The sequence below is a fragment of the Solea senegalensis genome, linkage group LG6, assembly GCF_019176455.1.
Source record: "Solea senegalensis isolate Sse05_10M linkage group LG6, IFAPA_SoseM_1, whole genome shotgun sequence".
Lineage (NCBI taxonomy): Eukaryota > Metazoa > Chordata > Actinopteri > Pleuronectiformes > Soleidae > Solea > Solea senegalensis.
The window spans coordinates 10,028,689-10,041,234 of record NC_058026.1 but is presented as its reverse complement, the minus strand read 5'-3'; the positions used below and the strand labels follow the sequence as shown (position 1 = coordinate 10,041,234).

Here is a 12,546-nt window from a genome sequence, read left to right as displayed (position 1 = left end):
CAGAAAAACAATGATGTTGTGGTGGTGATGTTTTATGGCAGTTGGCATCCAATATTTTGCATTACTGCCTTTTCTGCTCTTCCTTTTCCTGTTGCCTGCTCTCCTACTCCCTCCAAATATCCTTGTGGTCTGTATCTGCTGGATGTCATAACATTGTGTCATGTGATGTCATGTGTTTCAACTAACAACTTAAAGGGACATACTTTTTATCCTGTTCATACGGCTTTCTGTTTTGATAGTGTTCTGGCTGTCACATCAAAGGACACATTTTGAAGAACACTGAAAAAAAATCTGAACTTAGTCTGTATTTTGGAGAAAAAGAAGACAAAAACAAATCAGGAAAGGAAAATGGAGGACAAAATCCAGAAGATGACAGTAATGCAAAAGTCCACCACCAGCCAACCAACCAATAAACCTCAGTCACCCCTACCACATCAGTCAAGCGAGACACAATCTGATCTTAACAACAAGGCAACTTCATCAGATATTCAATTTGAGCCAAATAAAACAATAGCCTCTACAGTCGTAAGCAGCGGCACGTCTCAGGCCGCTCAGAAAGATCCAGAAAGGAAAAGCAAACCCAATGAGCGGTTGAGACCCAATAAAAGGAAGACCTGCACAAACAAGGAGTCACCCAGTAAAAGGCAGAGTGCAAGCAAACCCACAGAGGCACCACTGGGCAAGGCTTTGACGGAAAACGCCTCCACTGGAAAAGAGAGACCATGTAAAAGGAAGAGGGGTGCAAGCAAACATACTGAGATGCCAAAGTTGGACGCACCAATGAGAAACACCTCCTCTGAAAGAGAGAGACCGAGAAAAAGGAAGAGGGGTGCAAGCAAATCCACTGAGATGCCACTGTTGGAAGCACTGATGAGAAACACCTCCTCTGAAAGAGAGAGACCCAGTAAAAAGCAGAGGGGTAATGATAGTTTTCTATCCAAGTGCGGCAGTGATTTTTCTACTCCCAAACAAGAAGAGAGGAGCAGCACTGTCCTTTTAGGCAAAACCAGAACTGCTGACTTCAATACCAAATACAAGCAGCTTGGTAAGATTGGAGGTGGTGGTTTTGGATTAGTTTATGCTGGCACAAGAATCTCTGACCAATTACCAGTGGCAATCAAACACATCCATAAAGCAGATGTTAAGAGACGGTCCATGGTAATAAATGGAAGAAAATGCCAGATACCCCTCGAGGTGGTCCTCATGCATAAAGCAGCAGGTGAACCAGAATCAGTGGGCAAATCAACAGCCGTATCATTGCTCGATTGGTATGATCTGGGTGACAAAGTTCTTCTGGTCATGGAGAGACCAGTCATGTCTATGGACCTATCACGATACTTGGACATCAGTGGTCCATTGCAAGAAGCCTTGGCAAAGGTCATCATGAAGCAGGTGGTGGATGCAGCCATACAGATGGACTCAGAAAAAATCTTCCACCGTGACATCAAATCTGAAAACATCCTTCTGCAAGCTACCTCCAATGTCCCTCGAGTGCGAGTCATTGACTTTGGATGTGGCTGTATTTTGAGCAAAAGACGTTACCGTTACCGCACCTTCTTTGGAACCTTAATCTATGTCCCTCCGGAGTTCGAAACACATGGGGTATATGAGGCTGGCCCAACCACGGTCTGGCAACTGGGTGTGCTGCTTTTTGAAATGCTGCATGGATGCTCACAGTTTAACACCAAAGGGTTCATCAGCAACAAATGTAGAATCAGCAGTGAGCTGTCACAACCCTGTCAGGATTTATTGAACATGTGTCTGGCTTTAAACCCTGAAGATCGTGCCATTCTGAAGCAAATACAGCAGCATGCCTGGTTCAATCATAATTCCCCCCATCCAACTCCTCTCCCACCCCCTAACCCAATGATCCCCCTCCAACACCCACAACCTACAACCCCATTCCAACTCCTACTCCCTTCAATGTCAAACCAACACTCTCAGCCTACAATCCCAACCCAACACCCACACCCGTCAACCCAGTTCCAACCCCTTCTCCTCACAATGCCAAACCAGCCCCCAAACCCTTTCCAGCGCATCCTTCCCACGATCCCATCCCAACAACTTTTCCCTCCACAAACCCAGTGTCACGACTGTGGTCATCCTGTTATGGATGCTACCTTTCACTGTGTATGCCAATGTTGTGTGCGTGAGCGAGAACGTATTTGGTTGAATAGGTTTCACAGACTCTGGCCTGGCCCTTTGCCATGGTGTAACACCATCCTGATTCCTACTCCCCACAATGCCAACCCACAAGCCACTTCCAACAGCCCACAAACCCAGACACAATCCCAAGCATGTGGAGAGGTTGCCTTAGCAGAAATGCCTTGTGAAACAAAGCTTGAAACACCTAATAAAGCTATAAGGCACACATCGGATGATGACATCAGTTGTCTGCCAGATATTGACCATGACCATGAGTAGATGTTAGCTGTTAACATTTGGTGGTAATCCCTGTCATCCTCAAATAGCTGACAACCAACATTAGTTGATGTAGTTTGGAGAACCTTCAAGGGACATTTACAAACTAACTATAGTGTTATTCTACAAGATCAACAATGTATTCCAATATTGGCACTGGCACACAAGATTTGCCCGTGCAGGAAAAAATGTGACTTGTTTAGACCTTTTTTTTAGAACTTCATCTTCAGGCCAGAGTCAGATTATCATCATGATGGATTTACATACAAATATGAAAAGTGAATCTCAACTCTGAGCAAGAGGACTTGCAATGACTCTTAACCACATGAGAACCACTTGGCCTGGCTGTAAAACAGCAAAGCTGGCACCAGGACCAGACTGGATGCATTGGCAGAGCGTCTGCAATGCAGAAAATCTTACTTTTCATTTCAGCACCCATGTTAACAGACCAGAGACAAAACACCAGAGACAAAGCATCCACATGTGCTTGATAAAATGTTGTTTTTGGTTGCTGTGTCTTGGGTGTTTTCAAATGGATGTGGCTTTTCAAAGCTGACCTGTCACAGCTGAAATACTTTTCTTTCAAATATTTTTGTTTATATTTTGTTATTTAATTGTAACGCCTGTCCAATGTAGCTACATGATATTAGCTAATTTGCTAGGTGTAGTAGCACTGGGGGTGGGGCCTGGGTTTAGTTTAATGTGCGATTACCTGCACTCTGACAACTTAAATTTCCTCAAAGTTAATAATACCCAAAATAAATAAACAAAATATTCACATGTCAAGTTTCCTATTGCTTTCACATCTCTTGAAGTTTAACATTTGCTTCTAATTAAAGGAAGGGTTGGAGATCCTGGAAAAACAGTTAGAGCAGGCTACATTTTGAAAGTCTAAGCCCCTTTCTTCAGACTTCCCTCTGAAGAACTTGTACAATATCTGACGCAACCTATCATTGTCAAGTGGATCACTTGACAATGATAGGTTGCTTCTGCATCTCTCCAAAACACTGGACCTTGCAGCTTCCACCAAGCTGCACCCCTCTACCCGAGAATAGTTTCTAAATCCCAAGTTTCAGAAAAAGTCCAATTAAAATAAAGAGAAACAAACATTAGTTGTTAAACAGTTAGGCAGACTCCACATACCTGAACTCCAAACTTTGACCTATGACCTGTTCACATTAGACCCTTTTTACAAAATGTATTTTACACATTTTTAGTCAATTATTAAATCCTGTCCAAAAGACTTTAAGCCAGGACTACATCGTCATAATGCTGGTGTTGTACATGGAAGTACATCAGATTACAGTTTGTTTTACTGAAATTTGATCAGATGTCAAGTGGGGAATAAGAGAGGAGGAAGTCAATGGGAGTTTGAATGAACACAGTCATAAGATGCTAAGGATTGGTATCTGGTTCTGTGTTGCCACCCAATGGTTAACAGGTGAAACACATCACACCATCCACAGTCACAACACAAATGTGTTTCCAGCACTCCTCACTTTTGGAGCCTGATGCAGTTGTTGCAATTTAAATGTCCATACTGTCCCCACTGGACCTGTCCATGATTTTTTATGTTGAATCAGAAAATGAAAGTGCACTGTATAACCAATAACACTTTTGCTCCTGTAAAACCAGCAACTGGAAAGCACATAAGATCATTTCATGACAGTTAAACTTGATGACAGAAATTCAAGTTTGTATGCACCAACAGAACCTCCAAATCAGCAGCAGCAATAAAACATGAAATATTGTTTGTAAATCAAAATTACACGATTTGCAAATTATTACAAGCTTGGATCAACTCATGCTGACAGATGTTATGGACGTTTCTTGGATTTGTCATGGCTGATGCACAGATTTTTTTGAAAAAAAAAAAAGGTGCACTAGGCTATTTTATGATATAAACACAATATGCTGACATTTCCATAATATTAACTTAATAAAAACTAATCTCCCACTACTGCACAAAACCAAATTAATATGCTTCACATTAAACGGTAGACCTGGTGCTACCTCTCTTTATAAACTTGTGCTACAGCCAAAAATGAACATGAGCAATAACATGGATCTATTCATCTTTCCTTCACAAATGTTCAACTCCACTTTAGGTTCTAAAAAATGAGACTTACAAAGACATTTAATGATAATACATTTACAGTCACAGTCTTTTAGCTCAAAGGTGGGAGCTAATGTTCTTGCACTTCATAAATAGACGCACTGAAGAACTATTAGTTGGACTGGACTGGATAGACCCATGGATAAAGTTTCAGGTGCCCAATGCATGTTCTTTGAATCCTGTTATGTGCCAGGTAGGGCACATGGAGTTTCTCTCTGTTCCTTTCTCCCCTTCTCTCTCTGCCAGTCTCCCTCACCTAGGTTTCCTGGAATATGCTGATGATGATTGGTTTCCACCTGAGCTGGTGGAGAGAGAGCTGATTGGTTCCTGCTCGTTGAGGCAGGCACTCAATCTCCTGGAGTTGATTATATAAGGAAGGCCTGAAGAGGAGCGCTTTCTCTCTCTGTTTTTGAGTAGAGCTAGACAGTTTTCTTTTTAGTTTGTCTTGATTCGTGGGTAGTGAGGGCTGGGCTTCAATTTGTTTTGGTGTGTGTTTTGTTTTCTTTGGCACCTCACTTTAGTCCTGTCCTCCCCCACAGAGGTGTTCTTTTGGTTGTTTACAAATAAAACCTTCACTTTATTGAAATCATGGCTCGTTTCAGCTCTTGATTTGTGTTACTCTCTTTAAAAAACACCTAAAAGGTTGTAGCAAGTCCTTAAAGCTGCAGTGTGTAACTTGTGTCGCCAAAACACCGCTTCTGTAGCTTCTCCAGTTTTTAATGGATCAATGAACGACCTCTTGAGTTGAAATAACAACTGAAATCTACCATTGGTTTTTCTACATGCAACATAAAATATATATTGATGTTTCCTCATGCACACTGGATCTTTGTAGTTTTTTGTTTTTTTTTCAATCGCTAACCAGCATTGTCACACACTCAGGAAAAAATAGGTGTATGAGGAGCAAAGGGTGAATCACTTGTCATTGCTTTCACACAAAATGCATTCAGTGATCACACTGACCTGAATTCATGAACTCTTTTTCTTAAGAAACATTAAACAATAAACAAATAGTAGGACCTTGTGCTGTGGCTCCACAACTCACCTCTGTCACATCATATACATTACCAGCAACACTTGCAAAATAAGTGGAATCACATATTCTGGCTATATAGATATGTGTTTATATACAGTATATATGATTCTGTTTGGTGGAAATAGGGAACAGAGGGTGAAAAGGACAGAGACAAAGCAAAGGACCAGTAGTCCTCATGTAGACCAAAACTTGGTCCTAATGAGGCAGAACCTAATTTCTGAGGACCTGGTTAAGTTTAAGATTTAAATTGTGGTTAGGTTAGGGTTTGGCATTAACTGGTAAGGGTTACAATTAGGTTTAGGTATGTAGTTGTGATGGTTAAGGTTAGGGTAAGTGTCCATCCAAAGAATGCAAAACCAGCGTGTGTGTGTGTGTGTGGTTTTCTGGGTGTCGAGGTATTGAAGTTGCTCGTAGGTTTCAGTGTTCAGAAAAGTGAAGCAAAGGTTCCACACATGTACAGTAACAGATGAACACGTCCAAAAATAACACCAGTAATTAAGATGCGGTATCCTAATTTTTGGCCAATCTCCCAGAAGTAGAGAATTCAATTACTGTACAGATTTAGTCAGAGTTGACAACATTTTCCGAGAAGGATAATGGCTTTTAAAGGTCACTTAAACAGGACGCACTTGAGACTCACTCCATAAAGGATGCAATGAACTTAATTTCCGTTCGCTGTTGTCAAGACAACAGTTTAAGCAGCTATCTCGGGCCTTGGGACAAGACAAGTCACATTTCAAAACAGGTTTCAGCCACATCTATTAATCATGTGTCCACAAAACAAATGCCTTTCCCTATCAAAAATGTTATGTCTTTACCTTACAAGCAGAAAACAAAGATTGTGTGTGGTTGAACAATGAATGCTGCCAAAATTGAGCAATGCATGTCCACTTCTGCCAATTGTACAGAAATGAAAGTAGAAAGAAATATTGTGCATGCAGGTGCTACCATCTTGTGCCAAATTCTGTGCAGGAGAAATTATGGATTTCCAAGTATCAAGACCCACTGATGCATGAGCTTTACCAAATGAGAGTCCATTTCTACTATCAATCATTGCATTTTATCACAGTTGTATGGCATCAAATAACTTTTTAAAAGCTAAACTTACCAGGGAAAGTGTAGAGTCTGACATACATCAGTGTGATAAGAATGAACTGAAATGTTTGTCCCATCTATTATATCAACAGGCCAGCAAACCGTATGGCCTATATACTGCAACAAACCACCATGGGTCACTCAAAATGTTTTAGCTTAATTTTTGGTAGCGTTCATTTTGTTTCTCTTTATATAAAGTTGATGTTTAACCTGGCTGAGACTAGGAAGCAATACAAGTAAATGGCCATGATATTGCCAAATCAATGTACATGTCATATGTATGACCAACATACTAAAGCTCTTTCTTACACTGGAGCTCCTGAATAGCATTTAACAGCAACCCTGGTATATGCAATGGGGATTAGGTAAATTGGTCACTCTAAATTGACCATAGGTGTGAATGTGAGAATGAATGGTTGTTTGTCTCTATGTGTGGCCCTGCTATGGACTGGCAAACTGTCCAGGGTGTACCCGGCTATCGCCCTATGACAGCTGAGATTGGCACAGCCCCCCGTGACCCTCCGGTGGAGGATAAAGTGGTAGATAATGGAGGATGGATGGAGTATGTTATCTTAGTAAAAACTAAGTAGAAATGACAAGAAAATTAGACAAAAGTTATGGAAATTGTGTGACCTTTTCATTTGATTTCTGCCTACCCACATCAACCACTATCACATGGTGCTGCAGGATACCTTTTTGTTTTGTTTATCTGTCTTTTCTGCTGTCCAACATTTCAGGGGGACAGAGTGTGGGCAAAAGAGAGAAAGGATTTTAATTAAATCCACGGTTTTGCTGAATGAGCTCCTCAGAGACAAAGGGATGTGACAACAAAATATTAAAGAGAGGAGTGACAATATGAGGATGGTGAGATGGAGTACTAATGATAATGATGCTGTGTGTGTTTTTTTTTCATTTATGTTGCTCAAATTAATCTTGCAGCCACATGAGTATTCTGAAGCCATATGGAACTCTGCATATGAAACAGAGTATTCTCAGGGTGTGAACGAGAAACTTGTGCTTCTAAATTTAGAGTTGTTTATCTGCATTATGGGTTTTTTTCCCACCACTGTGACCACTGATCCATATTCACTATGTGCCAAATTTTAACATTTCCATAAAGTAACATTTGTTAACTCTATCTTGCAGAGCCAATCACAGTGAGACGGTGAGATCCTAAATCAAGATCATTTACCCGCAATGAAGCTTAAAATCAGGTAGATTTATGTACAGTTGAAACAAAAACTGGGATGTTAACTGAAAAATAATTGACCGTGGCGTTTTCCCTTCTGACAATTCTCTGTATGATGCAGGTCTGCCTGCATTTTCATTCTAATTACAATGCTGCCTCTGACATATGAGGAAAACGCATGGTTTTTTGTTGTTTTTTTTCAAAGCAACTGCACAAGTGAGACAGCAGGAACTTTTGCTGGAGGAAAGAGAGTAATTTGAATTTTGGCTTGCGATTTGTGAGATGTATGCTCCATTAAGGAGAAAGATAATTGAGGAATAGCAGTCTTGCATTGTACTGGAAGTAATAAGTCAAATCAGGGGTCACCAAGGTTACGCTGCAGTAAGAAAAGCCACGAGGCAGACAGAAAAGACTTACTGAAAGTGTTAGTCAGGGGAAAAGCTGCTCAGCATGCTTTTATCTTTGAGAACTCAGAGCCCGGGGTGAGAGTTTTGGGTTGGTAGACCCTGACTAACACACTGCTCAGTACTCCTCTGACAATACAAAAAGCCCTCAATGTTTACAAGTATGCTAATATTTAAATCTAATATACCCAGGGTGGGAAGTGGAGGATCAGCCTGACCCTCAAGCTAGTGTGGGTCTACCCCTGACACTTAACTAATGTCAAAATGGCACCTAATCTGAAGTACAACATGCCATGAAGACGAAACAGACAACATTTTTTATTGAAATGCTCTTATCAGGATAATTCTTGGACAGCATCTCGATGATAAAGTTATCAAAATATGACAGATAGCCTCCTTTCTGTTTAAATGGGAAATGGGAGACTGATGCAAAGTAGTAAAAGCTGTCTAAATTGCATATCAAATTACAAATTACGGTTTAAATTACTTGTGTTTGATTCATCTATTATTTTCACGTATTTTATGTGTTATTGCTCCATTATATTGGGACTGTCTGACACTCCTCGTCTTTATCTGATGGTAAAAATGAGCGTGTACGTCTAACGAGTGTAATGTCCCTTACCGTGCCAACTGTAGACTTCAGTGTTCCTTATGTCGGTCCCATAAAGGCACAAAATGTCCCAGAAATTGTGTATTTTGCAAGATTAGTCACTGATGGACAAACATGACGCTGTTTATTAACGAGAACTACAGCTACTATCAGTCTAGATAATGATCTAAGAATAATATCGTCTCTTCAGGTTGCATTATTTATTTATTTATTTTACAAAATATTGCAGTGGAATTACAGTGTGGATGCTGGATGGGCGAGTGCAGCAGGGGAGGAGGGGGTTTAGTGAGATAAGGTGAGGCAAAATATTCAAGACCTTTCTCTCGAAAGGTCTCCTTGACAACTCATCCAGGAGGCAAGCTCTCTCTCTCTCCCTCTCTCTCGCTCTCTCTCTCTCTCTCTCTCCCTCTCTCTCGCTCTCTCCATACATATACTGTATATGTATATATTGTACTTGTCACTTTATTTCTAAGGTCAGTAAATATCTTCTTGAGGAGTCTCTTGTTTCAGGTCAATTTTGTAAATGATGTTCCCATTAAAGGAAAAAACAAACAACAAAGTGTGTCACATGTGGGTGGACACCAGTGTGATTGACAGCTAGTGTCATCCAATAGGAACCTGGTTGCAGGTGACATCTACAGGTTTTTGTCAACACGGAGGTTAGGGCGACATCATGATCAGTTGCCACTTGGTGTGACCATGACTTTGGTGTTTTTGCAATAAAAGCAATAAAAATATTAAACAATCCTAAGGACACAGAGCGAAAGCAAACAGTGAAATAAGATAAAAAAAAACTTGGTTAAGATAAATGAGAGAGCAAAAAAAACGGAGCCAGATCTGAAGAACAAAAGTAAATGTCAAAGTAAGAGAGGGCTATGGGGGAGTGGGTTTGGGGAGAGGGGAGACAGAGAGGGAAAAATATTTCCCAAACAAGTTCAGCAATTAAGAGCGCTTCGTTAAGGAAGCCCTCAGTGACTAATGGACAAGGCACACAGGCATACACACACACCACAGGGGATGAGTGATGGGCAAATACATTTAAGAGCGTCTGCAGACAAATCTTTGCACTTTTGCATTATCTCCACTTCTTGACTCATCAGTTCCCTTATAATGAGATGTGGAATAAACATAACATATCAATAATACATATTTAAATAGAATATATTATTAATAATGTTTTTGTCTGTGTGTTTTTTTCACTTCTTACTTAATACTACCGGGGACAAAAATGGAGGTTCACACTTCAGGCAAGACCACGTTTTTGAAGGTCAATTTTTGGAAGATGATGTCAGCAAAATGGATGTCTTCACTATGTGCCATGAAAACCCCAAAACAGTTTTGTCACTTTTATTTGCAAAAAAGAATTGTCCTTACCAGGTATTACAATTCCATGTCATTGCCAGGTGGACGTGCCGTGTCTCATTTAATATGATGCTTTATTTCTGCGCACAGCCCCACCTTGTGATTAACACTGATTACATGAGCTTTTCATAACGATCTTCTTTACAACGGCAGTGCCCCGGTTACCATTTGGACTCTCTGCTGTAATGAAAGCAATTTCTTAGACCAATTTCCTCAGACCAAAGTGAGGTGTGAGAAACACGAGCTGCATGCTGCTGTCAAGGTGTGTTTGCGCTACGTTCAGACCTGTGACTCCACTGGGAGCTGTCACATGTTCACATTTGATTCTCTTGGCCATACCTCACTATAGCTTATAGTGTCTGTATTTATCCAAAAGCCCCGTGGCTCACAGCGAGAGCCAGACAGGGTTGTTTCTAGACTGGAGATTGGAAAAGCTGGCTTTTGTTTGGAAAGTCACGTGTTAAAAAATCACAGTACATGCCAGGAGGAGGGTGATAGATTAAATGTGCTGCGAGTAAAATATAGCTCTTCAGTAGCATCTAGTGGCAGCTGCTGCACTTAAGTACTTGCAGATGCACATTTGCCCCAGTCAATCAACCGCACACATTTTTATTTGTCTATTTTTTTTAATTGCTTTTTAATTTGACTATTTCACAAACATAAAGTCTTACCAAACAAACTTAGGGGCTGAGAGACAAAGAGATTGCATCATAAACTGAAATCAAGTTGAATTAATATATTTAATTTTGCATCTCTTTCTTCCATTAATCTTTTTAGTTTTTCAAGGCATATGAATAAACGAGCTACATCATGGCTATAAATCAGTGCCAGATAGTTGAACATGTTCACTACCACCCCACTTGTTTCTGTATTTTATTTAAGCTTTATTTTACCAGGAAGTCCCTTGAGATTAAATCTCTGCTTCGAGGGAGACCTGCCAAAAAGTACCGGTACAATAAAAGAGCAAACACAACTAAAACATTCACTTAAGACGTCATAAAATCATTGAAGTCCAGTTTAAGAACAGCAATTACACTCTTTAGATCAACAGTTTAGTCAGTGGAGTTTTGTATTCGTCCAGGGAAATAAAATGCTGAAGCTGTCGTGAGTTTTGCAGATTGTTCCATGACCAAAATGTTTTTCCAAGTTCTGAGTGGCTTTTGTTCTGAAATCGATTAAATAGCGTGAAGAATAAATCGAGAAGGGGATGTATAAGCATGTCAAATAAATGTATTTAATATCCAAAGTGAGACAAATAACCAACCAATTAAAATATTTCAGTGTTGTGCTCCTTTTCCACTCACACAGTGTACAGCAAAAATAATATGATTTTCTATGCTTTTTTTTTAAATCCATGCATATAATAAGTGTGCATGAGAGGAGCTCCGTAACTTTTAACAAGCTGCACGGAAAACCAGAGACCTGGCAGCCGTTCCTTAAGTTTAGGCTTTCAAATATACTGTTTTCCATCCACTATAATGTGATATGATTGTCAGATGTTCTCGTCAGTGTTCTTATGAACGGCTAAAGAAAAATAAATTACAAATGAGTTTGTGGCAGAATGAGCCAGTTCAGTTTGAGTGGCATGTAAACGACGTCTAACTACGGATACGAAACACTGAGACATCCACACTCCACTGCTAAGACCGGACTGTATTTTGTTTGATATCAACTTACTTTTTGATTTTGAAGTTATGATTGAATCACTTTCTCATCTGGTGGTTCAATTACATTTTTAATGGGAAACTAAATTGAGCTGAAATTGTTGCCTCCATTGAAAAAATCAACCGCCTGCCATTTTGATTGAAAGATAAAATCTCATTTTCCTCCTCACGTTTTTTTCCCCTCTCCTTTTTCATGTTCACTCTACCATTCATTTAATGTTGATGCTGCTGCTTATTTCCACTCAGTCCTTTGTTAACCGTGACAGCGTTTGAAGAGGTAGGATGAAATGAAGGCATGCACTCGCCATGTCCATCTGATTGTTACCTTCATTTCTGTTTGTTCTGTCCATAAAGATTTTGTAAAAAAAATAAGTTATTACCTTGCGAAATGAACACATTTTTGTTTTATCTCCTTGAAACATCTATATATGCGACAGTGACAGACGGTGATGATATGTTGTGCTGAGATAAAGCATCATATCCTGTTTGAACTGATCATACAATACACACCCATAATATGGAAACAAAACTATGATAACATTAGATAAAAGTAAAAGAATAATAATAATAATGACACAAAACAAAAGCTAAGACTGAAGATATACGAAACTAAAAGCATACAAAATATGGACAATGATAAAACAGGCAT

At 39.8% G+C, this 12,546-nt stretch overlaps 1 protein-coding gene across 1 annotated transcript; it reads left to right on the top strand.

The window, feature by feature from the left end:
• The first annotated feature begins 348 nt into the window (after positions 1 to 348).
• LOC122770955 (serine/threonine-protein kinase PAK 3-like) lies at positions 349 to 4,910 on the top strand. Its single transcript, XM_044028190.1, has 2 exons — positions 349 to 1,631; positions 4,784 to 4,910. Exons 1-2 carry the CDS (start codon positions 349 to 351, stop codon positions 4,908 to 4,910), a joined length of 1,410 nt encoding a protein of 469 aa, XP_043884125.1.
• Positions 4,911 to 12,546: the final 7,636 nt, after the last annotated feature.

Excerpts from the sequence above, each read along its gene's own strand:
- LOC122770955 (XM_044028190.1), top strand. The coding sequence starts at position 349 with ATGGAGGACAAAATCCAGAAGATGACAGTAATGCAAAAGTCCACCACC. Across the intron at positions 1,632-4,783 it reads GCTGGCCCAACCACGGTCTG|TCTCCCTCACCTAGGTTTCC; the intron begins GCAACTGGGTGT and ends TCTCTCTGCCAG.